Source organism: Arvicanthis niloticus, chromosome 24, assembly GCF_011762505.2.
Source record: "Arvicanthis niloticus isolate mArvNil1 chromosome 24, mArvNil1.pat.X, whole genome shotgun sequence".
Taxonomy (NCBI): domain Eukaryota; kingdom Metazoa; phylum Chordata; class Mammalia; order Rodentia; family Muridae; genus Arvicanthis; species Arvicanthis niloticus.
The window spans coordinates 2,972,612-3,000,589 of record NC_133432.1 but is presented as its reverse complement, the minus strand read 5'-3'; the positions used below and the strand labels follow the sequence as shown (position 1 = coordinate 3,000,589).

Below are 27,978 nucleotides of genomic sequence, written 5' to 3'. Positions count from 1 at the left end.
ATGTCTGCAGAGGTGGGGCTGAACCAGCCCATGCCTGCAGAGACGATGTTGGTCTCTGAGCCCACTCCAGTCTATGTCCGCATTTGAAAAGCACAGAGGGGCAGGCCCGATGTCTGTAGAGTTGAGTCCCCAGACCAGAGGCTGGGAAGTGAAGGAAGATAGCACACCTCTCACTTGCTGGAGCCTGAGTCACTCAGTACCCCAGGGAGGGTCAAGCAGGTCCCTGTCTCCTTCCTCTCTGTGACTCAGAGCTGAGTGGGTGAGATTGCATGAGACTTATTGTCCCCTCTAGATAACAGAACCACTTCATTGGAGGGAGTGTGGGGGCTGTAGGCTGCACCCTGAATACCCCCAAGGGACAGTGCCCTCTACCCTACAAGCGTCCCCCAGCATACCAGGAGCAGATTCCGGTCACTCTCTGACTTGGGAGCACCCAGGTCAAGGGGTTTGCATCTGCCAGGAAACTGGGCTGGGCTTCTCCTTGAGGCAGGCACTCCTCTTGGGAGGGGCTGTACCCACTGGCATGCCCACGGGTGCTGGAGTTAAAGCCCACCCTTGCTTGCCCATGGGGCTTGTCTGTGTTGGTCACTCTGGCCTTTCCTCAGCCAGCACTCTCAGCTTGCTTCTTTCCCACAAGGCCACATAGTAATTACAAGGACCTGGGGGGTCGGGGGAGAGCTGTGGTTCATGAGTCTTGGGGGTTCAGAGCACAGGAAAAGCCTCTGGACAGGCTGTGATCACACGTAGCTCTGCCAAGGCCCAACCGGGGAAGGGGAGGACAGTTAGTAGAAGCAGCCTCAGTTTCCCCATCTGTACCCTGAGGCTAGCCTGCCGTGGAGGCTTGATCTGATGACTAACATGTGGCAGGACCTGGTAGCCATCACATTCAACTAGGGATGAGTTAAATATATGTGGACAGTGGGTTCTCATAGCCGAGACCTCAGGATGTGCTGCTGCTGCTGCAGAGAATGGCGTTCTATCCTCAAGAACACCAGGGCTGTGGATGGTAGAGTATTTACCAAGCAGGCACTAGGACCTGGGTTCGATCCCCAACACTACATAAGGCAGGTGGGAAGGTGCGCACGTGTGAGCTGCGTCTCGTCTCAGGAGACGGAAGCAGGAGGAGCTGAGTCCGGCATTACCCTCAGCTACACAGTGAGCTGGAGTCCAGTCTGTGTCACCTGAGATCCCGTATCATTTACATAAACAGATGGACAAGCGGGAAGGTCAAACCCGTGACTTCTAGATTTGCTTCCTGGCTTTATGACCTTGGATCCTGAATCGCACAAATAGTGGCTAGAGAGGAACGTTCAGGGAATGCTCAGAAGAGCAGCAGGGTCACGGTGCCAGCCAAGTGCAGCCCGCCATCCACGCTGGGCACACAGTAAGTACTCTGGATGCTACTACTGTCCTCCCACCATCCACACTGGGCACCCAGAAGGTACTGTGAATGTTATCACTGTCCTCCCACCCTCCACGCTGGGCACGCAGTAGGTACTCTGGATGCTATCACTGTCCTCCCACCCTCCATGCTGCGCACACAATAGGTACTCTGGATGCTATCACTATCCTCCCACCCTCCATGCTGGGCACGCAGTAGGTACTCTGGATGCTATCACTATCCTCTCACCCTCCATGCTGGGCATACAGTAGGTACTCTGGATGCTATCACTATCCTCCCACCCTCCATGCTGTGCACACAGTAGGTACTCTGGATGCTATCACTGTCCTCCTCACTAGTGTTATCACTGCTATTATTATTCATGTAGGTCAAACATCCCTAATGTCAAAGTCCAGAACTTTGAAACCTTCTGATTGTTTGAGACAAGGTCTTTTTAAGCAACTCAGGCTGGCCTTGTTAGAGACTCAGTCCCAGGCTTCTGAGTGACAGGGCTGTTGTATTCCACAAAATCTAAAAGCTGTTGAGGACCAACAAAGCTCTGTAACCAAGTTTCCAATTTTGGAGCAGGTGAACTTTCAGAGTGAAGGTTGTTCAGTGGGTGGAATTGAAAACTAACGGTCAAAACCTACAACCCTTCAGGGCCCAGGCGTCTTGGAATTCTACTCTCTGCCAAAGGCCCCTTTGCAGGGTATACAATGCCAACCCAGCAGACACAAGAAGGCAACGTTAGCCTTGAGTACTAGGGAGACACGGTGAGAGCCGAGGTGGAGTGAAGAACATGGGGCAGCTGTCTGGCAAGGCCCTTCTCAGGCCCTCCGTCCCTTGGACCCTCTCCCAGGACCACTGGGTAAAAAGTACAGCATTGCTCCCACAGGCAACACCCCACCACCTGTAGCCTGCCTGCTCCCTGGGTGCCAGCCAGGCTGGTAAACACCAGGCAGTGAGGCTGGCCACAGGGCCTCAAGGGCAGGCCCAGGAGCCTGCAGGGGTGGGCTGGACACCCTTGGGAGAATTGTTCTCCCTCTCTGAGCTCTAGTCTACACAAAAGGATCTTCAGTGCTTCAAACCACGGAAGCTGGTGGACCACTCTCAGCACTGAAACACTGGCTTCCCTGGTCTGCGCTCCCACCGCCAACCTGAACACTGGGTCTGGCAGCACCAGCAGGGTGTGCACCTTGACAGTGCGTTGCTCTGGAGGTCTGTCCTGCAATACTCCTTATTGTAAAGCAAACTCAGCAGCACGGTCACAAGAACACTGTGTCGAGAGTGAGACCCAGGTGTGGTAGCACGTGTCTGTAATCCCCCCTCTTTTCCAAGACATAAGGGGAGCAGTGTGAGGGACCCCCACACTGGCTCTTCCCATCCAAGCTAATGACTGGGCGGCTCTCCTATCCAGCCACCACACACTTAAGCCTCTGGATACTCGGTGTCGACACACCCTAAGGGGTGATTTTGCCTCTTAAAGACAGGTGACGTGTCTGAAGACAGCTCTGGCTGTTACAGGGGTCAGGAAGGAGGAGGTCATGGAGCTCTCAAATGTCCTCTGCCAACGACCCCCGACCCCGAGAAATCACTTGGAGCCACATCGTGTCTGAAGAGGTTCAGGCTTCGAGTTGTTTATAGGCAACAGAAAAGTAAGGTCTTCCTACACGGCTTGTCAACCCCGCGGTCTGGTACACAGCTTGGACACCTGCGGTATGCCAGGCCCCGCTCCAGCCCAGAAACACACTAGTAAACTACCTATGAGAAGCAATACACTCGGAAGGACAGGACACACAGATCCACGGTGCCCCTCAACGGCTCCCACACCCTTGCAGGGACACGCCAGTCACTCGGCCAAGGCTGTCCTGGAGGGCATTTAGGCTCCTGTCTTTGATGTACAACCCACCCATTTAAAGGACTTTGTTCTTGTGCCTTGTGTGTGGCAGGTGCCCCAGGGAGTTGCTGGCCAGAAGCAAAAAGTTGGGATGTGGAGTCTCCTGTGATTCCCACTCCGAGAGCTTGGGTCTAGGCCTCACCAGCTCCACACATCTGCACACCAGGGGCCCTGCTGGCTCCACAGAGAGGAACCTAGAGGGACCCAGGACATGAGGCTGCAGCAGTGAGGGCTGGCTCACCCTTACTACAGATGATGAAGGCACCCAGCCCTCCCGCCACAGCCCAGCTCTCTCAGCACCAACCTTGGACTGCCCGGCTCTGACATCTTCACCAAGCTGGCGAGTCCCCCCATTTGCCAGATGTGGCAATTTAGGTGGAAAGTGTCTCGACAGGCCGCTGAGAGTCAGTTACCTCCAAGTTCCCCGCTACCCATGGCTTCTGGATCTTGCCTCAGAAGTCCCCTAGGCTGCCTACTGGCCTGGTCACTCTGGCTTTCAGAGTTTCTAAGAATCTGAAATCATGGAACCTCAGCAAATGACAGAGCGTTCCTGAGGGCGGAGACAGCCTCTGGGCTGGGCATCTGGGTGCCAGCAGCCAGGCTGGCCTGTGTCTGTCCATGGCCAGTCATGCGGGACCAAGAACCAGCTGGGCACAGAGCAAGTCTGCCTACCATGCTTCATAAAATTGACACAGGATGGTGTGTGGTTGACACAGGATGGTGTGTGTGTGTGTGTGTGTGGGAGACAGGTGGCACCTCTGGGACCCCAGCTATGCTTTGCAGTAGCATGGGACAGCCTGTTTCTCCCGTGGGGGATGAATACGCAGGGTCCGTCAATAAACACAAGGTCCTTCGGGACAGCATGGCAATACCTCACTACTGAAAGCAGCAGCTCAGTGTCACGTGAGCACTGCTATAGCCCAGCTCAGCAGATGGGGAAACTGAGGCTCTCAGAGGTATACCACCTGATGAATACAGAGAAATCTCAGGGACTGAGTGGGCTTCAACCCACAACGCCAGCACTCTAGCTCAGAATTCTGCCCATGTGGCTGTGTGGCCCTGGGCAAGCTGCTGCACCTCTCTGTGCTGCCGCATCTCCTGTAGAAGTGATGTGGGGTATAAGCAGAGGTCAGAGGAGAACAGAGGACACTGCACACACTCCACAGGGTGACGGCCAAGCTCTCCATCCAGGGAGGACAGGTAAATCCTGGAAAGCATAGCTAGGCTGGGGGGGGGTAGAAAGGGGGGAGGAGATGGACGAGGAGAGGGGGAGGGGTGGGTAGGGGTGTCAAACCCCACCCAGCCATGCTGCCTGCACCTTTCCAGAGCATTCCACAGTCTTCCTATAATTCCCAACACCTCGTGCCTCCAGCACATCTCAACAACGAGACTGACTTCAGGCAAAACACGGAGTTTGTGCTCGGCTGTCATGGGACTGACTGCTGAGGAGCGTCTGACGCCTCAGAGGTTCCGCACCCATGAAGGTCTCCAAGAGTGACATGGTGTCTGCCCCAGCGCAGGCACAGGGGGCCATGGCTCCTCTGGTGGACCCACTCATGGCTGAGCACTTCCTCAGGTCCTGTGATCCTCCTGCCTCAGTCTCTGGAGTATCTGGAATTACTGCCTTGCACTTCTAGGCTTGGCACATCAATAACTCAAAAGCTCAAAACTCCCATTATCCGCCTCTTACGGATCAGATGGTGCCCGGTAGGAAAAAGAGATTCGTGACACATCACACAAGTGACGCGTGTCCAGGATATACAGAATGCTCAGTGAAAACGGCCAGGCAGAGGTAACCTGGCAGACAAGTGGGTTAAAGACAAAGGTTGTCAAAACTGGCAGCTGAGCAAGAGACCCAGGACTCAGTATTTCCCATCAGGGGAATGGGCTAAGGGTACCATGGGATCCCTGTGCCTGAAGACAATGATAACAGCATCAGCAAGTGTGGACACGGCACTAACAGAGCTCTCTGGCTCCACGGTGTGCAGGTGATTGACACCTGCTCATGTAGCCATGTCACCCATGGGCCTGCCACTGACCCCAGATTCACACGCCATCAACCAGCTGTAGGTCAATGGCCTGCGGGAAGTGTGCAGGATTACAGACCCGCATACTGATATGACGCTCCTCTGCCACCCAGGGTTAGTTGTCCCTGGTAAAGGATGCAGCCATCAGAACTGTATCAAGCCAGTCCCCCCAAGGTGCATATACTGATTGCTCCCAGCAGGCTCTGCTGGGAACAACCTGGGTACCTGCCGCCAACAGGGGAACAAGAACAAACAAACACAGATCAATAAACATGGCCCAGTCGGCCAAGAGAAGGACACCAGACGGTCACATGATTAGACCAGACATGACAGTGGGCTCTACAGAGGAGAAAACCATCCCAAGGAAGTCAGAAATGCAAGGTCCCCCCAGTGCCCAGGGGTCACAGGGGCTGAGGCGCTGTACTGCTAGGCTCACCTGGCCCTGGCTGCCACAAAGGGACATACATGCTCTCGTTCTCGCTCATCCACACTCTCATCCAGGAACAGAGGCAATACACGCCGGAGCTCCTGGTCATGTCACCCAAACCAAAGCCTGGCACTGCCCCAGACTCACACTCCATGAAACACCTATGGGCCGACAGCCTGTGGGCAAGCTGCAGAATAGCTGCCTGCCTATCCTCACAGTGACGAAGGGACACGCTCACAGGTCTTCCCTGGCGACCTGAACCTCCAATGCCTGGGACCTGAGTATCCTCTGATGGGCTATCCCCCAACCCCAGGCTCCCTTGGGGTACAGAACCTGCCCATACCTAGAGTTCTACTTATGTCTGACAGGGGTCACCAAGCTGCCCACTTCAGGACCCCTTGCCGGCCTCCAACTCTGCCCTGTCTGCTCAGCTGGTTTCCCAGGAGCAGGCAACGTTAACGAATGAGAAGCAGTCAGCCAAAATGGGGGGGCGGGCAGTGAGAAGGGCAGACACTCGGCAGGACTGTTCACTGCCCAAGCATGAAGACCTGAGTTCAGATCCCAGCACCCACGTAAAAAGCTGGGTGTGGTGGTTTATCTCTTTAACCCCGGGATTGAGAGAGAGCACAGAAGGATCCCTGGGTTCTCTGGCTGCCATCCAGGCTCGCTGCAGCAAACAGGTAGAGAGAGCGGCTCTCTGAGGTCACCATTAGGCTTGTGCTCCCCCACCATGACTCCCGCCTCTACCCAGGCCTTACTTGGCTCAGTCCCCTCCAGCTGCTTGGCCCCTTGCTGTTATTTACACACCCAGGAGAGTGTGTGTGTACACACAAACACGATGACCCACTCAGGGCCGGGGCCCACTGCCTCCATGTCTTCAAGCCATCACCCTGGTTGATCCAGTGACCTCTGCTGTACCTTCTCCCCTCTCTCCTTCTCTCAGGCTTAAAAAAAAATACACACACACACACACACACACACACAAACACACACACACACTTGTGTTGTGGGGCATGCTTATAGAGGTTGAAGGGGAACATGCAAAAAGGTGGTTTTTTTTTTTTTCCCCTTTCACCATGTGGGTCCTAGGAATCAAACTTGTGTCATCAGGGTTAGCAGCAAGCCCCTTTACCCACTGAGCCATCTAGCTGCTCTCTCTAGGAATTTCCTGATCATTCACCTATGTCTGCAACCTGTGGGGAACATAGAGTTCCTTAAGCCAGCTCTGTGACGGGAGGAGGCAGTGTGGGTCGGGAGGATGTCACCAACCACCCCTGCAACACACCCCTCCCCCTCCATCCCTGCCTCCTGCCCTCACAGAGCTGGCTTAAGGAACTCCATGTTCCCTGTCAGGGCCTCTGAACCTTCCTAGATAATACCAAGCTGAGGTCTCACCAGAAAATACCAAAGTCCCTCCATTAGGCTAATCCATAGCCCCTTATCCCCTTAAGTGCCCGGGCTCCGATCTCCATTCCTGTCCCAGCTGCCATGTGGGAGCAAACTGGAATCCAGGCACACCACCCTCTGTGAGCTCCACCCAAGTACCTACTTCCTGTGTTCCCACCCTGTTCCTCACCTCCCACCCACTTCCCTCCACTACCAGGGTCTGTTGGAGACGCAATCCCTATCTACATTGGTATATTGCTCTCAAGTTCCTAGAATCACTGCCAAGGACCAGACCTCCAGCCGAGCGAGCGTCCCTCTGCCAGCCAGGGGGCAGCACGACTCTCTCCTGAGCATCTCCAGGTGTAGGGAAAACAAAGGCCTATCCAGTCCCAGCTCTCTACGTGCAGTCCACAGAGGCAGCTCAGGCTGGACATTCCCATGGGATCGTCCAGAGGGTGAAGCTAAGGGTCAGGCCTGGACATGCAGGACCTCCTAGAGGGAGGCAGCAGCTACAGAGGCAACAAGGTAACAAGAGCCTGGAGGTGAGTCTCCTGGATCCAGCAGTGCCTGAACCCATGCATGGTGGCACTTGTGTGCCATGTCCTGGTTTGTCCAGAGCTGACGTTCGTCGTCTCTGCTGAGTCCCAGCTATGTACATGCATCCCAGTTATCTCCCCTGAAGCTTCACCTTCTTCAAGGAGCCCAGACACTCAGCCCAGGTCAAGCTGATCCCCAACACTGCCTCTTACTTTCCATGACAACTGCTCTGGCCCTGCTGTTCCTGAGTGTCAAGGGCTAAGGCTCCTGGCCCCTCCCTCTCTTTCTACACGTGATACCCTCAGAGGCTCATCCATGTGTTTGAGGCCACTTCACTGACTGTCCTTATACACCAGGAGTTAGGGAAAGGAGGAGGAGATTCGTGAGGGAAGAGAGCTCAGGAGAACTTTTCCTGTTTGCTTTCTGGTCTCTGGGCCTGGGTCTTCTCATCTGTGAGACAGGAGCTCTTCACCTTACCACAGGGCAAAGGCCTCATACACAGCGGCTGTCCCAGCACCTCCCCAGTATGGACATATACTGACCCCAAGCCCAGGGCGGCAGACAAGGCCTGGCCAGTGGTACAACCTAGTGGTTTCACTGTGCGTGGACACAATTCCTTGGGGCTTTCGGGAATTGCTGGGCATGGCTGTGCTCCGCCTGAGACAGGCAAGCTGGCAGCAGAGCTACAGAAAGCTGTGACTGGGGAGAGCACTGCCCAGGAGGGAACTCCATGAAGATATTGGGGCGGGGGTGGGGACACCAGAGTGCTGGATACAGCTGTGCCTGAAGGTGCCATGTACTTTCTGTTTTCCACAGCCAATACATTGTCTTCTCTTTTACCTCACTATCGAGCGTCAGGATGCCGCTAATCACAGCCTGACTCAGGTGACAGGCACATAACAGACAGACCTTCCCCACCTCAGCATCCACACCACGTGATCTTCTAAACAGGTTTTCACGTGACTAAGCCAACTCTATTTCCTGTCTTCCGTGGAGGGTCGGCTCATCTCTCCCTCTCTCGCCTTAGGAGGTGCATCTGTGCTTCTCACAGGAAGCACAGTCTAGAGCACATTTACAGGAAGCTCCCGGATTACTCGGCACATTTCACTTAGAATGTCTAAGGGGACTAACTTCCCCTTCTTCGTGCCCCAGGGGGTGTGGCTTCAAGTCCAGCACTTCACTGCAGTGCAGTGGCCTGTGGCCAAGAAGTGGACAGGCTGGACGAAAACAAATGCAGACAGACAGACACTTCTGCTGGGTGTTAACAGTCCCACCGGGGTGAGCTCCGTCTCTTCTGTGGTTCGACCTAGTGACACTGGGCTTTAATTTTGTGGGGCTCTTGGGCTTGTTATTACAGGGTGGGAGTGGGGCTGGTGGGCAGGGGTGTCACAACTATCAGATAGCTGGCTGAGTGTGGTGGTGCATACCTAAAATCCCAGTATGCAAAGACTGAGGCAAGAGTTTCAGGAGTTCAAGACCAGCCTGGGCTACATAGCAAGTAGGCTAACCTGGGCCATGAGACACACACAGACACACACAAAGACAGACAGACTCAGTTCTGAGACAGCACCTACTGGGGCCATTTCCTGCCCTTCTAGCTCCCTCTCAGACAGACTGTTGGCCCCTCCTCCTCCTGTTCCTAGACAACAAAAGAGAGATAAATTAAAGGGAATCTTAACGTTCCCAAACCATTCAGAACAAGAATGCTTAACTAAGTCTCAGGAGGCACAGGGTAGATCTGGAGTTGGTGAGGGGTCTTCTCCTAAGGGCTGGGGCTCTGAGGAGTCTATGGGAAAGCTCTGGCCACTCCCAGACAGTCAGATGCCACCAGGCAGGGTCCCTTAGCATCGCTAAGCCTCAGTCTCCTGGTCTGTAGAATGGGAGAACCATGAGACCACAATCTGTAACTATCACATGAGTGTCAAGCAGTCCCTCTCTGAGCCCCCCTCTACCCAGCTGCCTGTGAGTCCTTGAGAGGTTCCAGTGTCACTGATCACCCAGAAAAGGCAAGACTACTGTCCAGGGTGCCCTCTGTGAGAGCCTGGCAGGCCAGAGGACTCAAGAGTTGCCTAGAAACAGACCCAGCAACCGAGTCCTCCACAGCCTTTCTCCTGGAGGTTCCTTGTCCTCACAGAAAGACAGTGGATAAAAATGGGGTGTCCCTTGCTCTGGAACATGCAGTATCACCACACCTACCCTGCATGCGGGACCATGACTGCCCGCCACCGCCTACCCCAGGCAAGCACCTGTGCATCCTCTGAGTCCTGGACCCCCGGCTGCACAGGAAGGCAGGGCTGCAGCCTGAGGCCAAACCCTGGCAGAGTGAGAATCCAGGTTTGAATCCTTCCTTCCCAGAGAAGTGGCCTAACGCCAGGCACCCTTCTGCCACCTGCAGCTGGGACAGTAAAAGCACCACCAGGAGGCAGAGGGGCTTGGGCTCCCAGAAAGCCCTCAACAGAGGACTGGTCACACACCTGGGCTCAGCACATGCCTGTGTGCACTTTGTGTGCACTGTGACTTTGGCATATGTGCCTTCCTGCCTGTGCTCTGATACCAGTTTTCCCAGGCCTTCCCCCTGCTGCCTCCTCTCCCAAGTGACAATAGCATAGTGACTCCTGCGCACCAAGTGTGGCCACCCCAGCCTGTTCCCCTGGACGCCTCCTTCCTAGGACACCAGCACCTTCACTAGCCACTGCTGTCCACCTTTCTCAAATCATGTCAGTTCTCCAAGGATGAGGTTTGCACTGCCTGCTGTTGGGTGCCTGGTGCCCCAGGCAGGGTCAGCTGCATTGAAGGTTGTCCGAGGTGGGGTCAGCTGCATTGAGGGGTGCCTGAGATGGGCTCAGCTGCATTATGGGGTGCCCAAGGCAGGGTCAGCTGCATTGTGGGATGCCCCAGTTGGGGTCAACTGCACTACAAGGCCCCTCACAAAGCCTGGAGGGGCCAGGAGTGCCATTATTCTTTTCTGAGGGCTGACACATTAACTTGTCAGGACTGAACCCCTAGAAGACAGGCCGCTGGGCACATCTTGTGATGGAGTTTCTGGACTGAGTTAACTGAACAGTTAAGACCTGAGAGTGGGCAGCACCGTCCCACAGCTGGGGTCCTGGAGTGAGTGACAAGTAGAAATCAGTGTGAGTACCTCACTTCATACCTCTCTCACTTCACACCTCTCTCACTGTCACCAGCCACTTCCCACTGCTCCACTAGGACAGCTTCACCACCTCACTTCACACCTCTCTCACTGTGACCAGCCACTTCCCACTGCTCCACTAGGACAGCTCCACCACCTCACTTCACACCTCTCTCACTGTGACCAGTCACTTCCCACTGCTCCACTAGGACAGCTCCACCACCTCACTTCACACCTCTCTCACTGTGACCAGCCACTTCCCACTGCTCCACTAGGACAGCTTCACCACCTCACTTCACACCTCTCTCACTGTGACCAGCCACTTCCCACTGCTCCACTAGGACAGCTTCACCACCTCACTTCACACCTCTCTCACTGTGACCAGCCACTTCCCACTGCTCCACTAGGACAGCTCCACCACCTCACTTCACACCTCTCTCACTGTGACCAGCCACTTCCCACTGCTCCATTAGGACAGCTCCACCACCTCACTTCACACCTCTCTCACTGTGACCAGCCACTTCCCACTGCTCCACTAGGACAGCTCCACCACCTCACTTCACACCTCTCTCACTGTGACCAGCCACTTCCCACTGCTCCACTAGGACAGCTTCACCACCTCACTTCACACCTCTCTCACTGTGACCAGCCACTTCCCACTGCTCCACTAGGACAGCTCCACCACCTCACTTCACACCTCTCTCACTGTGACCAGCCACTTCCCACTGCTCCACTAGGACAGCTCCACCACCTCACTTCACACCTCTCTCACTGTGACCAGCCACTTCCCACTGCTCCACTAGGACAGCTTCACCACCTCACTTCACACCTCTCTCACTGTGACCAGCCACTTCCCACTGCTCCACTAGGACAGCTTCACCACCGGCTGGACCCTCCAACTGTGGCGAAAACGTCGGGTGTCCTCTCACTGTGATGAGAGGGACTAAGACGCCTTTCACAACCAAAGGCCACACCACGCCAAATTGCAAAACCTGAATTTAGAGACGGGCCCTGGACCTGGCCTAAGAGCTCCCACTCCCAGCAGGGCCCCACCCAACAGGAACGGGGTGAGGGTTCCTTCTCTGACATCAAACCAAGGAACAAGCTAAGGGTAATGTCCCCAGCAACCTTCATGGTGTTGGTGAAGGCCAGAGGAGTCAGATGCCCAGGAACTCATGGGTCAGATAACGAGGCAGCAGGCAGGATGGAGAGCAAGAACAGGAATCAACTCACAAGTCAGGGCAGGTGCCAACACAGGAGAGGCAGCCAAGAGCAGGGAGTCGGGGACAAGACAGCCTGGGACCTTGTGAGCAGCAGCCTCTGCAGAGGACACAGTGGGGGCAGCCAGGCACAGCTGGGCCCCATGGGAGCCTCCAGGACCAGTGTGCATCTCACAGAGGAATAACCCATGAGAAAAGGTTTAGCAGGAAGACAGCGAGAGGCTGGGCTTCAGTGCCATGGCGCTTCAGTGCCCAGCAGCACCAGTGCAGCTCCTGGACACTTGCTGGGAGTGAAGACTGGGAGCTGACTCCCTGTTGAACCACAGTTCTGGCAGCAGAGAGCAAGCTCTGTCATAGGGAAACAGTGTGCTAACCCAGCATCCTTACTAAGACCCAGGGTTCCAGCAGGGAGCATGTGGCCAGGATCCCCCGGGGTGGGGTGGGGGTTTTGGTCCCCCCCCCCCAGGAGGGCTTTCCCCTGGCCAGCCTGGCAGGCCTCCCACCCATGAGAAGAATGTCCTCAAAGCTACACTTTCCATTCCCATCCCCCACTCTTCACTCCAACACTGGGCCCGCTGTTTAGGAAGCTCAGGCCTCAGTTTCCCCCTGCAGGAAAAAAAAGGGCTTGGCCCCAGCTTTTAACATTTTATTAATCCCCCCCCCAACTCTACATTCTTCATCTAGATATGCACTGGGTGTGGTGGCACACCTTTTTGGAGACAAAGGCAGGAGGATCTCTGTGAGTTAAGACCAGTCAGATCTACAAGGCAAGTTACAGGACAGCCAGGAATAAACAGAGGAAACCCTGCCCCAACCAAAAAGGAGGAAGAGGAGGGGGAGCCACTGCTGCCATGGCAGCCACTGCCACCGTGGGCCTACTATGCGCTGGAGCAGAGAGGTAAAGGCAACAAGGTGGCACCATAGAAGGGGTTTTAAAAAAAAAAGCACCTACTGTGTGTGGGTGTCAGTGACCCATGTACTGAGTATTGGAGCCTATCAGACCAGAGTAGCCTTCCCCTCCTTCACCATCCCTATCGAGGCCAACTGGGGTTTCCTCTTCCTCCCACAGCCCTGGGCCAGGAAGGAGGGGAGCCCTGGAGAACAGCCACATCAACATCCTCCGTAGCTCCAAGAGAAGGGTCTGAACGGAACTGATGGCAGATGTCACTCAGGGTCGAAGGAAGTGGGAGAGGGGACGGGCTGTGTGTGTGTGTGTGTGTGTGCGCGCGCACAGTGGGAGGGTGAAGGGGGCTGGGTGAAGAAGCAGCCAGGACAGAGCCACAGACAGGCAGGCAGGGCAGGAGACAGAGGGATGAGAGCTAGGGAGACAGATGAAGACAGAGCAACAGCAGTGGGGGCAGACACTGAGATGAGCGAGCAGAGCCAGATGGGCAAGATGGAGACCAGAAGATACTGGTGGGTGGCAGGCACAGGTAGGGACGGGGGAGGCCTGGGGAGATGGCTCAGTGGATAAGGTGCTTGTTGTGCAGGCAAGAGGACCTGGGTTTAAATCCCCAAGTCACACATAATAGCCAAGGTAGGAGCATGACATCTAAAGCACCTCGGTGGTGAGTGAAGTGAAATGTCCCCTGGGGGTTGCTGCTTTTCCAGTCTGCTGGGAGTGGTGAGAGACACTTTCTCCTAAACTGAGATGCAGAACACAGAAAGACACTCAACATCCCTCTGAGGCCTCCTCACACGTGTACACACACACACACACACACAGTGGGGGAGAGGGGCAGGGGTAAAGAGATAGCAAGAGGTCAGTTTCTGATGTTGAGAGACATACATGGATGGAGGAGCCAGGACATGGGGTGAAGACGCTCATTCTGAGAAAGGGGGCTCTGGTTAGGCAGCCTGTGGGTTCCCCAGTCAGGTGCCCAGAATTCTCTAAGGGAGCCGAGGGGCTGGGAGAAAAGGGGCTGTCATAGACAGAACTTCCCAGGGCACAGAGCTCCCAGCACCTGTGGTGGTCCTCAAGTTCCATGCTAAGAGGGTTAGTTATCTCAACACTGGCTGCATCCAGAACCTTCTACTCTTGGTTATTTACTTATGGAGTAATTCAAGTCTTTAAAAACGATTTCCTTCCTCCTATGCTCTCAGTTCCTGATACTCTGAGACCTGGCACAATCCAGCCTGGTACTTGACTTAACTCAGACTGCCTCCAGTTTTAAAGCACACAGCCTGACCCCTGACCTCAACCCCCACCCCGTCACCTGATGCTCCCACAAACACAGCGGATTTCCGGATTTCCGCACTAAGCAAACACACCAGGACACAGGCTTTGCCTGCTTGTTCTCACAGGTGTGGCATTTCTCACAGGTGTGGCTCTCTCCCCCAGGAAAGCCTGCCCTTCTTCTACCTGGCAAACTCCTCCAGGATGCCTCCTTAACTATCCCATCTCTGTTCCACACCCCCTAAGAGCCTGGCTCCCTGGTGGCTTTGGGGTGGCCTAGCTGCTCCCCATTGCACCCCCACATCCCAGCCCCCAACTCCCACTGGGGCCTGCACACATTTGTGAACTGTTAGGGAGAAGGGATAAAGGCCCCCTACCTGCCTCAGACAGACAGAAAGCAACTCAAAGCAGCTCTGGGCTCTGTGACAGCAAGCCAGGCTGATCACCCAAGCTACCTCAAACCACATAACCTGCTTCGACCTGGCTCCTCCCCAGGGACTCCGGCCAGTACCCAGTATAAAGGGGCCCACAGCACTACCCGTGACCTAAGAGAATCAACACCAGGAGCTAAGTGCACAGACAAGATGGTCATCACTAGTATTTAGAGAACAAGGGCTGGCCAACTCCCCAAAGACCGTGGCAGGAGCCTTGAGGTCCCACGCCACTCTCCTAACTACTCCAGACCCCCTGATGTTCCAAGAGAGGGGCAGAGCCCTGACCAGGCACGGCTCCCTCATTCACACCTCGATTTTCCTATACACACACATCTGTGATAGGGTTCGATTAATAAAATAGGGCCAGCAGGAGAGTAGCAAGTTTGTGCTTTGGGGAAATGACTGAGTAAAGTCAGGTTACTTAAGCCTTCGGAAATACTGATCACGTCACAGCAGAGTGACTAGCGGGCAGGCAGCATATACACTGTGGACACAGGAGACCAGCCAAGTCCTGGTCCGCTCGCACTGCTCAGAACGGCCTGTTTCTAGAAATTTCCACTTACCGGTGACATAGAGCAACTGAAAGCTGAGGAAGAAACCGAGGAAGGAAAGACAGAGGAGCTCTGGTACTGAGTGGTGGTGCAGCACCAGAGACAAGAGGGGGTCAGTGAGCACGGGGTGGCCCAGTATGACTCCGCTCCCAGAACAAGGTGTGGGGCAGGACCCACCGACTCTTGAGTCTAGGCCATCACTGTTTCAAATGTGCTCTTTAGAAAGCAGTGTGTGTGTGTGTGTGTGTGAGAGACAAGTGATGTCAAGCACCCAACTTCCCCTAGAACAAGGGGCCCTCGCTGCTTCTGTATCTGGGAGCTGCTGGGAGCAGCCTCTTTCTAGGAAGCTGCAATGTGCCCTCACAGCAGACACAGCTACAGAGTGTTCACCGTCTTCTGGCCCGGCACAGCGTTGGCTGTGCACGACTGTAGAGTTGCCTCTCTCCAGGCCCCATGTACGTTGGCTGCCTCTACCAACAGACTACAACGAGCTCATGTGGCTTCTGGTGACTGACACGCTGACGGCCTTGGAGTTTTTATGTCATACTGAGGACAGAGCAGGGGGAGAGGAAGCTGTCCCTGCAGCCAGTGGTTCAGACTCATGCATCCCAGAACCAACTGGCTGGGCCGCGGCTAGCCTCTGCTGTTTCATACCAGCTTAGGCCAAACCTGAACCCCTCGAGGTTCTCTGTGACTTGGGGACTGTGAGGTGCTGCACAGGCACGTGAGGAGCATGTGAGGGCAGCAGAGGCAGGGTGAGTTTGAAGAACACCAAGGAAGATAAGACAGATTTAAAAGGTGCTAAGCAGAAGGGATGGTTTTAAAACACAAGGAAGGCCCTTGGCCTCTCTCAAAACCCCTGATGCCTTTCTATACCAGGTCAGACTCCTGAGGCCAGTCCTGAGTGTAACACTGGGGCCAGGTGGGGACAGTAGGGATCAGGACAGGCCAAGACACCTGACAGAGCCTTGGGAACTCAGTTTGGAACTGTTTAAGCTTCCTTTACAAATGTCTGGATGTCAGTCCAATTGAAACCAGAAAAGCATCCAGGCTCAGTGACACAGGCCTGTTGACCCAACTCCCAGGAGGCTGAGGTAGGAAGATGGGAAGTGCAAAGCTCTTTCTGAGCTGATAGCGCTCCTGCGAGCATGGCGAACATCCCTAAGACCCGCCGGACATTCTGCAAGAAATGTGGGAAGCACCAACCCCACAAGGTGACCCAGTACAAGAAGGGCAAGGATTCTTTGTATGCCCAGGGAAAGCAGCGTTATGACAGGAAACAGAGTGGCCATGGTGGGCAGACTAAGCCTATTTTCCGCAAAAAGGCTAAAACTACAAAGAAGACCGTCCTGCGACTGGAGTGCGTGGAGCCCAACTGCAGATCCCAGAGGATGCTGGCGACTAAGAGGTGCAAGCATTTTGAACTGGGAGGCGACAAGAAGAGAAAGGGCCAAGTGATCCAGTTCTAAGCCGGGTTTTTTTTTTTTTTAATGAAGACAATAAAATTGTGACCTTTTACCCTCTTTGTCTTTGGGGAGGGAATAAATTAAAACTTTCAAAACTTGAAAAAAAAGAAAAAGAAAAAGAAAAAGAAAGAAAAACAGAAAAAGAAAAAATAAAGTTCAAAGCCAGCCTGGGCTACATACAGAGAGAGTTCTAGGCCAGCCAAAGCAACTTAGTAGTAAGACCTCATCTCAAAATGAACCAGGAGAAGTAACTTCCACTGTAGTTCAATGGGAGAGCGCCTGCCCAGCATGCATAGGATCCTAGGTTCGAATCCAGTAACTACAAAGCCAACTGACCAACCTAGAAAAGCCACATCGCCAGGGAGCCAAACAAAAACCACAGACAGTTTAGCAGGAAGAACAGACCCAGAGGGGTTAGCGCCTTGGCCAGTATTACAACCATCTGGCTTACAAGTCTCCAGGACTTCACAAGGCAAGAGCCCTGTGTCTGTCCACCCTGCCACTCAGGAGGAAGTGAGACAGAAAGATACATATGTGCACACGAATGGCTAATACTTGTAACCGCTGAGGCCAGGGGCTCACGTGCCAGGCCTTACAAAGGGAAACGAGAGAGGAAGGTCGGTAAAGGATGAGGACAGTCTTGGCCTCAAATCTATCTCCAACCTGGCAGCTGGATGACCCTGCAGACCCTACAGCAGCAACCACTGGGGCCTCTTGCTCTGAGCCTCCGCTGCTTCGAGGAGAACGGAGTTGAGCATCTAGGCCAATGGCTGGCACTCAGCAGGCCCCGTAGGTTCAGCCAGGTTTGTAATCACTGAGGTTTGCAAAGGGCAGACTCTGGCCTGTCTATGACATCATCCCAACTCCTACCCCCAGGAGGTAGCAGCCACTTGTATTCTGCTCTGCAAACTCAGCCCAGGGGTAGCAAGCAACAGTTCCAGGCCTGGCTTCCAAGTGGAGAGGCGGTGCCAGCTCTGTGACCTTGCCATCTTTCTGCCACAAACCAGCCTAGGTCAAGAGTCTGGAGAATGTGAGCGTCCGATTCTTGGCAGCCAACCAGCTGCCATCTCCCCAGCAGTAACGTCCCCCCTTGTCCTCCACTGCAATTTCTGGGGCTTGGGCCAGCCTTCCAGCTATTTCAAGTGACTCATGCCCACAATTCCTCCTCAGCCCGCAGCTTGGGACGGGGAAGAGGGGCATCCCAGACCTCTGTGGTATGTCTGACGCTGAGTGGCCCACTGTAGTGTATAGCCTCACAGGCAGCAAGACATGCATGGTACTGGGCAGGTACTGCTCAGGGGAACTTTTGTGAGGTCACTTAGCAAGTCAAAGCCACCCAAAGCATACGTAAGCTCTCGAAAAAAGATACACTATGAAGTCACACAACCCACAGTCTAGTTACAAATACACCCACAATGCCCTGGTGGCTTTCTGGAGCTCAAGATACCACCATATTGAGCTCTGAGGATGTACAACCATTCCCCAGCAGGGACACAAGGTCTACAGAGCTTCTTCACCAAGTAACTTGTGGAGAATGGTGGAGCTACACCCAGTGCCTGGGGCTCTGCTTCCCCTGTTAGGTCACCAGCCATAGCCTGGTGACACCATGCTGGAGCTGGGGACCAGGACCTGCGGGGCAATGCTGTTTTAAACCCTGCAACAGGTAACTACCAGAAGCCTGGACTTCAGAAATCAGACTCCCTTCAAGAATGTAGCTCAAGGCTATGGAAATAGCTCACTGAGTAAGAGATCACACTAGGCTACAGCCTGTGGACCAGAGACTGGGTCTGCAGCATACCTGGAAAAGGCTGGGTGTGGTGGTACACGGCTTTGATTCCAGCAGTTAGGAGGCAGGTGGGCATCTATCAGATCCAGGTCAGCCAAGGCTACACAAAATGGCCTTGTTTCAAAAAGAGAGGGAAAAAAAAAAAAAAAAAAATCTGGGCTGAGCATCATGCACCTGAAATCGCAAAGTCTGAGTTATAAATCACGAGAGTCCCAGAGGCTCCCTGGTTGGCCACTCTCGGCAAAATGGCAAGTTCTGGCTTAAGTGAGAGACTGTGCCTCAAAAACCAAGATGAAGCTCAATAGAGGAAGACATCCTACATCAAGTCCCATCCTACATCCCCAGACCCAGCATGTGCGCGCGCGCACACACACACACGCGCACACACACACGCGCACACACACACACACACACACACACACACACACACACACACGCACACACACACACACGCACACACACAACACTCACAATAAGTATAAAAGGAATTTAGTTCTATTGGCAGAGTACTCTCCTAGCATGCCCAAGGTCCTGGGTTCCACCCCAGCACTGAATACAGAAGGTGTCACCATGCACACCTGAAGAGCATTCAGGAAGTGGAGCCAGGATCAGAAGTTAAAGGTCATCAGTTCTATAGTGAAGTGAAGGCCAGCCTGAGTCACAGGAGACCCTGACTCAATACATGCATCTCTCTCTCTCTCTCCCTCCCTCCCTCTCTCTCTCACACCTCTCTCTCTCTCACACACACACACACTCCACCTCCCTTTCTGTGGGAAGCACGCTGACTGTCGTCTCACCCACTCACCTCACCTCACCCAGCACAGGAAGAGGGTGGGCAGGTCCAGGCCCCAACCCCAGCAGGTATTGAGGCTATCAACCACAAATCTGCTCACCACTCCTCCTTCCTTATCGCAGGTCCGAAGGAACCGCCCAGGTGACATGCAGGGTACCACTCAGTGCACTGATGAACTGGGAGATCATTTGTAACGAATGCACTGAAACCGCGAGGATTCTGACTGCTTCAGACGAGACTAAACATACTCAGGATTATGGGAACCCTCAGGCCAGGCAGGTGGCACAAGCCTCTAATTCCAGTACTCCGGGGGGCTGAAACCGGAGAGTCTGGGGTTCAAGGTCAGCTTGGGCTACACAAGACCTGATCGCAAACATCATCATCATGACCATCACATACTTGGGAGTTTGGCAGCTCCTCAAGAGGTTAAACTTTAAAAGGATCCTACAGTCCAAGGACTCCAGTCCCAGGTTAAGTATTTAGTCAGAACTGAAAACATTCATATCCCAAGAAATACAGGTGTGTGGCATTCCCAGTAGCACTACTAATCAGATCCTTAAAGAAACATCCACCCACTGTCCATGTACAAGCCAATGGACAACACACACACACACACACACACGGAGTATATCCACACTAGGAAATACTGTGCACATGAGAAACCATACACAAAGCAGAGAAATTCATAGACAGACTGTAGGTGTAGATGAAGGTGGGCTGGGGCCTGGGGAAAGAGGTTTGGGAGTTGAGTGTTAATGACTGCTGCTTTGGGGGATGTACGAATGTTCCAAAAGTAGACAACGGGGATCAGTGCGCAATGTGAACATCCTAAAACCTACCACCTAAAGTTTACTTCCAAAGGGTGACTTGTATGGTTAGCGGATCAGACCTTCAGAAAAACTGTTACAAAATCCTCTGATACGGTTTTGAAAACAAGACAGGGTAAACAGATAAGCCCGAGCTGAGGCGAGGCGGGTACAGCGGTTCACGAATAACTTAAAACAGCTTCTTCAGGGTAACGAAACAAAACCAGTTCTGCGTGCCCGGAAACAGAGGCTGGAGAAAGGACATGTCCCCAATACTAAACCGGAGCCTCCCAGCTCGATCTGCCCCAACGCAGAAGCTGGGCCTAACTAACCATCGGGCAACCCTGCTACAATGAAACAAACAAGGGGTGGGGAGGGCTAGAAACAGCGTGGACACCGGGAGAAGGGGGTACAGGGGCAGCCACCTCTGGGATGGGGGGGGTGAGGGTCACACGCGCGCGCGCGCGCACGGAGCCCCGCGGGAGAGTTTCTGCTCTGTCCTGGCTGCGAGTCCTAGCGGGGCCGGGCACGTGACCGCCCAGGCCTCAGTTTCCCCACGTGTGAAGCAGGAAGCAAGCAAGCGGGGCAGAGCGAGACCTCTGCGCGTTCTAAGAACCACCGTGGGCCGCGACCTCGGCAAGTTAACTTCCCCGCGGCGCCACGCGGGTGGGGCTCCAGGCCACGCGCGTCCTCCCGCGGAGGCCAGGCACGTCCGCTCCACCCACCATCCCGACCGCGCCACGCAGCCCTGACCCGGTACTGGCCGAGGCCACCGCCACCTACCGTGCCCAAATCGGCGCCCGCGCAGACTCCGGCTCCCTGCCGGCCGCCAGGGAGGCGCCGCGAGGGGCGGGGCCGCGTGTCGTGACGCAAGGGGCGGAGCCAATTGTGATTACGCCCCGGTCGCCTATCGCTTGACCACGCCCCCTGCCGCCTATCGCTTGAGTCTCGCCGGAGGACTCCAGGCTTGCCCGGCGGCCTGAGGGCGGGACCTAGGTAGGCCCTGCCCACACGCACGGCCTTGGCCACGCCTCCTCCCCTAGCTTCCCCTCTAGCTAGGGGAGGGCCGCGCGTCGTGACGCAAGGGGTGTGGCCGAAAGAGCCCGCCCCTTCCCGCGTTGCCCCGCCTCGCCTCCTCCCCGGGGGCGGAGCTCCTGCTGCTTAGGGCTTGCTGCTTTGGCTCCTTTACGCAGGGCGTTCCTCCTCTGCACGGCGCCCACGAGGGCGCAGCCACCAGGCCGGCGTTCAGACGCTGAGCAGGCTGGCTGTCCCTCAGCGTAGGGGTGTGCACTGTGGGTACAGGACTGCGCCCCAGAGAGCAGCCAGCCTAAGGTGCGCAGAGCAAAGGAAAGGGTGCAGGCTAGCTTCTCACTGCGTCCTCGATAGCCCCCTTTACACCGCGCGCGCACGTGTGTGTGTGTGTGTGTGTGTGTGTGTGTGTGTTAGTTACCAGTTTAAAATACATTTCTGGGGCCGGAGAGATGTCTCGTTTAGTAAAGACACTTGCAATCCCCGATACCTACGCAGAGATGGAAGAGGAGAGCCGACTCCACAAAGTTATTCCTGACCTCCACACGTGTGCCTAGGCACACACAGTGATATAAATAATAAATATTGAAAATAAAATCCTGGTGTTTGCGTGATGGTTTAGTGGGTAACAGCACCTGCCTCCAAGCCTGATGACCTGAGTTCCGTGGGGGACCCGCATCATGCAAGGGCACCCCCTCCAAACAAGCTGTCATTTGATCTCCCTGGGTGCTGTGAAATAGTATCCCCCATGCCTGTACAAAAATAAATGTAATGCATTTTTATACTAGTTACAACTAACACAAATGTCTATACAGGCCAGACAAGGCAAGGCACACACAGATTTGTGTTTCTCATTCATTCATGTATTCCATAAAATAGTACCTGCCCTGTGGGAGGCTGGGCTGACAAAGTCCCAGTCTTGGTGAAGCTAGTTGCCGAAAAGGAAACCACGCGGCGTAAGCATTTACTGAGTGCATATTTGAGACTTTGTGTGACTAATACAGCTCTGGGAGTTTTATACTATTTATGGGTGAAGAAAGATCAAAGAAAGAGGTCTGCCTGAAGGGGACTTCTGCTTTCCTGAGAGCTTTCTCTGGGCTTTACATTTTCACAAGTAAGCTGGATTCCCTCCCCTCCCCCCCCCCCCAACAAGTACAGCAGTATCTGGAACTGGCCAGGCAGAAGTCGGAGCCAAAGCTGGTCCAGGGAGAAAAGATGGAATGCTTACCTCATGACCCGAAGCACAGGCAGGGTGGTGTGTGCGACTAGTCATGAAAAGTACATCAGTCACAGCAGAGACTGGGGCGGCAGGAGCAGGATCCAGTAAGGAGAAGGTCACCCTGGGGCCTTGCATGAAGACAGGTGGGCAGGATGTGGTGGAAGCAGAGAGCCAGCCCAGCTCCTGTGCACTGAAGAAAGGCATCTCCATGGGGTCCTGCTGAAATGGAGACCGGGAACATGTTCATCAGGGAAGGATGTGGCTAGCTGGGTTTCTGTAAAGACCTCTCTGAGTGCTCTCAGGAAGGAACACACAGGGCAAGGGCTTTGGCTCATCCCAGGGGTAGATAAGCATCCTAGGGTAGGCATAGGATGCAGAGGAAGGATTCTGCTTCCAGAGATGCTAGGAAGACAGGAGCGGCAGATCCGAGTGGATGGCTAGAGCAGGCATCCTCTCAGTCACCCAGGTTAGCAAACACTTGCAGGTTTTAATCTGACTGTCACCTCCTGGGGCGATAGGACCCTCCCGTCCCCCTTGTGGATCAGCCTGGGAATCTAAATGTGACTTTGAAAGCAGGTGGGTGAATGAATCATTCCTGCCCCCTGGGCTGGGACCTCCTGGACTGGGCATTTCCTTCACTGGTTCTCAGACCTGCTTCCTTAAGCAGCATGGCACTTAGGGTAGTCTCCAGAGGGTGTTTGTCAAAAGCACAGGATAGAGATATGGCAGCAGGCACATAATTCTAAACTCTTCCCAGCACTGACCCTCCCCCGCTACCTCCCACCCACCCCCAGGTTATAGTGATGCTATGACTTCTTCAGGCTTTTGCTGTACCTGGAGCTGTTCAGAAGAACATTCGGGGGCTGGGGCTGGGGCTGAATGGTAGAGCCAGATGAACACTCTCAGGACCCTAGAGTTCCTCCCCAGAAGCACTGGGTTTGCTCTGTTTGTTTTCTTTTAAATAATTTCCATTGCTTTCTCACTCTTTCCAATAGCCTTCTGAGGTTTTTTTTTTTTTTTTAATTTTATCATCATACCCATTCTACAGATGAGGAAACAGAGGATCAGTCAGGAAATGTGGTTTGAGGACTACAGCTGCCTGTTAGTACTAATGTAAACTCAGGTATCTCACACCCTCCCAGTGCTCAGGCATCAGCAGGCAGCAGGCAGTGGGTTCCTTCTCTGCTTGTGGGGTTACCATCTCTTTCTAGATGTTCAGGCTTCAGGAAACACCCTTTGATCTCTGACTCAGATGACTGGCTGCCATGGCAACATGGTTCCAAGCAAGGTGGTCACCTCTGTTTTGTGTGTGTGTGTGTCCCAGAGCAACCTGAAGTGTGGCAATATGGCTCCAAACAAGGTGGTCATATCTATTTTAGTTGTGTGTGTGTGTGTGTGTGTGTGTGTGCGTGTGTGTGTGAGAGACAAGGTGTTCCAATGGCCAGAAGCTGACCAATTAGGCTGTAGTGGCTGGCCCAGAAGCCCCAGGGATCTTCTCATCTCTGCCTCCCAGTGCTAGGCTTACCAACACAGTCTGCTACACTCCACGTTTTCACACGGGTTCTGGGCACTGAAATCAAGTCTGCATGTTTCAATGCAAGTGCTTTGGTGACTGACTGGTCTGCCTCCCCAATCCTTTTATTTATTTATTGTTTTGAAACAGTCTCACTATGTAGCACAGGTTGGCCTGGAACTCATGGCCATTCTGCCTCCACTTCCCAAGAGCCAGGATTAGACACGAGCCATCATCACCCGTCTCAAATGCTCACTCTTTCAAAGCCCCCGGGGACACCCTGAAACCATTTCTTCTCCCTTCAGTTGCTACATGTCCTTCAGTGTCTGATGCTGACTGGGTTGTGGTCAGTGACCCCGAGCACTTCTGGGGCTAGTCCTTTCTACTCTGCAAGCGACCCATGTCCTCGAGCCTGAAAGATGTGGGTTACCCCTGTCACCATGGAAATAGAGCTCCATCAGAGAGACACTTTGTCTTCCCAAATACTTGGGTCAAAGATTCAAGATCTTGGATCTAGCAGGGGTGGAAGTTCAGCTGGATCGCAGTGTGAGGAGCAGGACTCCAGGTTCCTGGAGAAGCTTCCAGAAAGGGGGGCCTTGAAACCAGCCCCTGTTTTCTTTCAGAGTCATCCCCAAATCATGTTTTGAGTTGTGGTTGAAACTGGGTTTCAGTTTCAAAACACATGGTGGTTTCTCATGCTGACGCTCTAAAGTTCTTCCCCAGGTGGTCGGCACCTCACATTTCTAGGGCTGGCTGGAGTCAGGACCCAGGGCAGGGCTGACAAGTTCAGCCTGTCGGCTCACCCGGTCTGCTCTGCTCACCCAGGCCGAGTGGGTTTTCTTTCCCTCTGCAGTGTTTATTTTGCTTAGAGTCTTTTGTATGTCTTGTTTTTCTTACAGATTGTCTTATGTGCTCGTAAATTTTGCTAGCCAAACAATTAAAAAAAAAAAAAAAAAAGGTACTGACTGTTAATCCCTCCAGGGCTTTTGTATTTGTTTGGGCAAGTGTATGTATCTAATCTCCAGGATGCTAATTTGCCCAATTTTTTTCACCTGTCAGTACCCTGGAGAAAATACGGATATCACTGAGCTGAGAGCGACTGGGAAGGAGTTTGGAAATTAATCAAGCTGTTGAATACCAATTTTCTGTCTTTCTCTCCCTCTCTCCCCCTTCACTCCTTCTTCTTCCCCTCCCCCTCTTTCTCTCTCCAGGGTCTCATGTGGCCCAGGCTTACTCCAACTCCTTATATAGCAGAAGATAACCTTGAATATAAGATCCTCCTGCCTCCACCTCCCAATTGTTGTGATTATAGGCATGTGGTACCACACCCAGTATTTTCTGTGAGGGGATCAAACTCAGGGATCCAAGCAGGCCAAGCAAGCACCGACCAACTGAGCTGTGTCTCTAGCATCTGTTTGTCTTTTTCTAGGACTCATCAGATTGACACGAGTAAAAGCAACCACTGTGTAAATAATATCAAAACCGTCCTTTTAACAACCACGCGATAAAACTCCAAGCCACCAGCAAGCCATTGAGTCAACTCCGTGGAAATCACCTTTCTCTTTCAGGCAGTATGTGCCATCCTGCTATTAGCAGGACCTTGGAGCTAAGAGAGTGCCAGTTAAGTTCTTGAGGCTCGTGACTGTTAGGGCTCTGCTTCGAAACAACGCCTCTTCAATCCCTCCGCTCAGGAGGTGGAGGCAGGAGGATCAAACGTGTAAAATGATCTTTGGCTATGCAATAACTTCAAGGCCAGCCTGGACTATGATATCAAAAAGGAAACAGGCGAAAAGATCTGCACTCCCACACCATAGGAGCGCAGGGTGGAGGAAAAGGAAGGAAGGGGAAGACAGACAGACAGACAGACAGACAGGACGGTAGGAATTCGCCAGCTCAGGGTGAGGATCTCTCAGAAGCTTGCCTTTAGAATCAGTCCTGGAAGATTGGTGATGCGTTGCCAAGAACCATAGCTTCAGAATCTTGGGTTTGGAGGGAAAGTCAAGCTACTGATTGACCAAGGGCCTCCGGGTGTAAGACCGGGAAGGAAGCCATTTATAAGACACCTCCCAGGGCCCAACAGAAGCACAGACCAGCCCTGCAATCCAGATCCACAAAGAAGTCCAGATCCACAAAGAAGTCCAGATCCACAAACAAGTCTTCTTGCCCAAGGCGCTAGCCACTTTGTCTGGTAGGAGGGGAGAATCACAGTAGAGGGAGAGACAGCGATATAGCACTAGACCCAAGTGAAGTGATATAGCGCTAGACCCAAGGAAGGCTAGGCCCCAAGGAAGGCTAGGCGACATGGCACCTCTGCTTTGCAGCCCCCCAAAGCCCAGACGAGGTGTTAGGAGACCCCACCTTCCTTATCACTCTCATCTCCTGCCGGCTCAGCCTCTAACCTATCCCCACTTCTGCCCACACAACCACCAAGCCACTGTCCCCATCCCAGAATGCTTTGCTGCATCTACCACGATCTCCCTGCACCCCACCCCGACCTCCCCGCCCGAACTCGTGGCACAGCAAAGCTGCCAGACACAGCTGTGCGAGCTGCCCACCGCACAGGATGTTGCTTCCAGGTGCAGACCCCACAGCCCTCCACCAGCAGTTTCAAGCAGGTGACAGAAAGATACACCTGTTTTCTTTTAATCATCGATATCTCGGTGCCATCTGGGCCAGCAGGGCTCTGCTGTTTGCTCTGCCTAGAATATAGCTTCCTCGTGCATGTTCATGCTTCACGAAGCAGGCTCTGGCTCCATCACTCGAGCCTCTTCTCCTGGAAGATATCCATAGCAACACCCTTCTCACCACAAGCGACTGGCTAACGTCAGTCAACGCTAACTACAGATACACGAGTCAATAATGCCTGGTGGAGATTTCCGGAACACAGGGTTCTGGATGGACTCATGGGCTGAACCAATTACTCAAAAGTAACATTCCTTTCGATCTTTGTTGTTTTTAAAGCAGGAACACGGGGGAAAAAAACCCAGCTGGTTTGTGCTTTTCTCCAACATTCGCTAATGACCCACTGAGTCATGTCAGGAGCCAAGTCAGGGGAGCTAACCTGCCGCAGAGGCTTAACACGCAGTCTTTTCTAAACTGTATTTGCTCTCTTCATGCTATTACGTTCTGACTACAGAACGTGAGGCTGAGTTTCTGCTTCCTGGAGTGCTATAATAAAGTTTTATTTACAAATCGATGAGTCTATTTAAAGAGCCGAGTGCAAATGCACACCCAGACCACGTACAAGCCGAGCAGAAAGTCATCTGGGTGCAGTGGAGAGCATGAGAGCCTGATGGGCAGACTTTGAAGCCAGAATGCCTGGATTTGGGTACGGGTGTTGGCTGTGTGACGTTGGGCAAGCCTGTTCCCGTCTCTGAGCCTGGTAGTCTTCACATGTTCAACTGGAAGGATTGTAGTTCAACTGGAAGGGTTGTAACGCTAAAGTAGCCTGAGAGCTATAGTGAAATGTGTGTGAAGATTCCTGTGACTGGGCACAGAGGTACACACCTGTAATCTCAGCACTCAAACAGGCTGAGGGGGAAGGATCCTGAGTTCAAGGCCAGTCTTACTATTCATATATATATATATATATATATATATATACACATATATATGTATGTATAATATATATATATTTTTTTCTTGAGTGTTCTATCTGCATGAAGGCATAAATGAATGCATCTCAGGAAGCCAGAAGAGGGTGTCATATCCCCTAGGACTGAAGCAATAGCTGTTTTTGTGAGCTGTGATGTGGGAGCTGGGGGTAGAACCCAGGTCCTCTGGCTGGGCAGCCAGTGAGTGCTCTTAACTGCCTAGCCATCTCGACAGCCAGCAGACCTTGTCTTAACAAATAAGCAGTCAAACAAACAAATGGGCTGGGGGGGGGGGTAGCTTAGTTGGTGGAACTCTTACCTAGCTTGTGCAAAGCCCTGGTTCAATCCCTAGCACCAAATAAACTCAGCGGTTCACACCCCTAAGAAGAATTTGGCTCAGACATCATAAGGTCGTCTTCCACTACACAGGGAGTAGTCATCTCCAATGTCATCCTTGGCTATACACCAAAGCTTGAGGCCAACTTGGGACATATGACCTTATTCCCTACCCCTCGGACGAAAATGATCTTTGTAGTGATTGCCGGTTGTGACTGCGACCAGGAGTCGCAGGTGGGCGCACACGGTTCATGGATCCAAGCGCATG

General features: G+C 53.5%; 2 protein-coding genes across 3 annotated transcripts in view; one reads left to right on the top strand and one right to left on the bottom strand.

Annotated features, from left to right (window-relative positions):
• The window catches only part of Tpst2 (tyrosylprotein sulfotransferase 2), a 39,518-nt gene extending 18,607 nt beyond the window's left edge, over positions 1 to 20,911 (bottom strand). Inside the window, exon 1 of one of the 2 annotated variants that reach the window (XM_076922395.1) lies at positions 20,804 to 20,911. The gene's annotated coding sequence lies outside the window, so the exon portion shown is untranslated. The remainder of the gene's footprint in view (positions 1 to 20,803) is intronic. The other variant, XM_076922394.1, reaches the window with a different exon arrangement.
• On the top strand, positions 16,297 to 16,653 carry LOC143437450 (large ribosomal subunit protein eL42-like). The gene has a single exon (XM_076922252.1). It carries the CDS (start codon positions 16,318 to 16,320, stop codon positions 16,636 to 16,638), a length of 321 nt encoding a protein of 106 aa, XP_076778367.1. The 5' UTR covers positions 16,297 to 16,317; the 3' UTR covers positions 16,639 to 16,653.
• Positions 20,912 to 27,978: the final 7,067 nt, after the last annotated feature.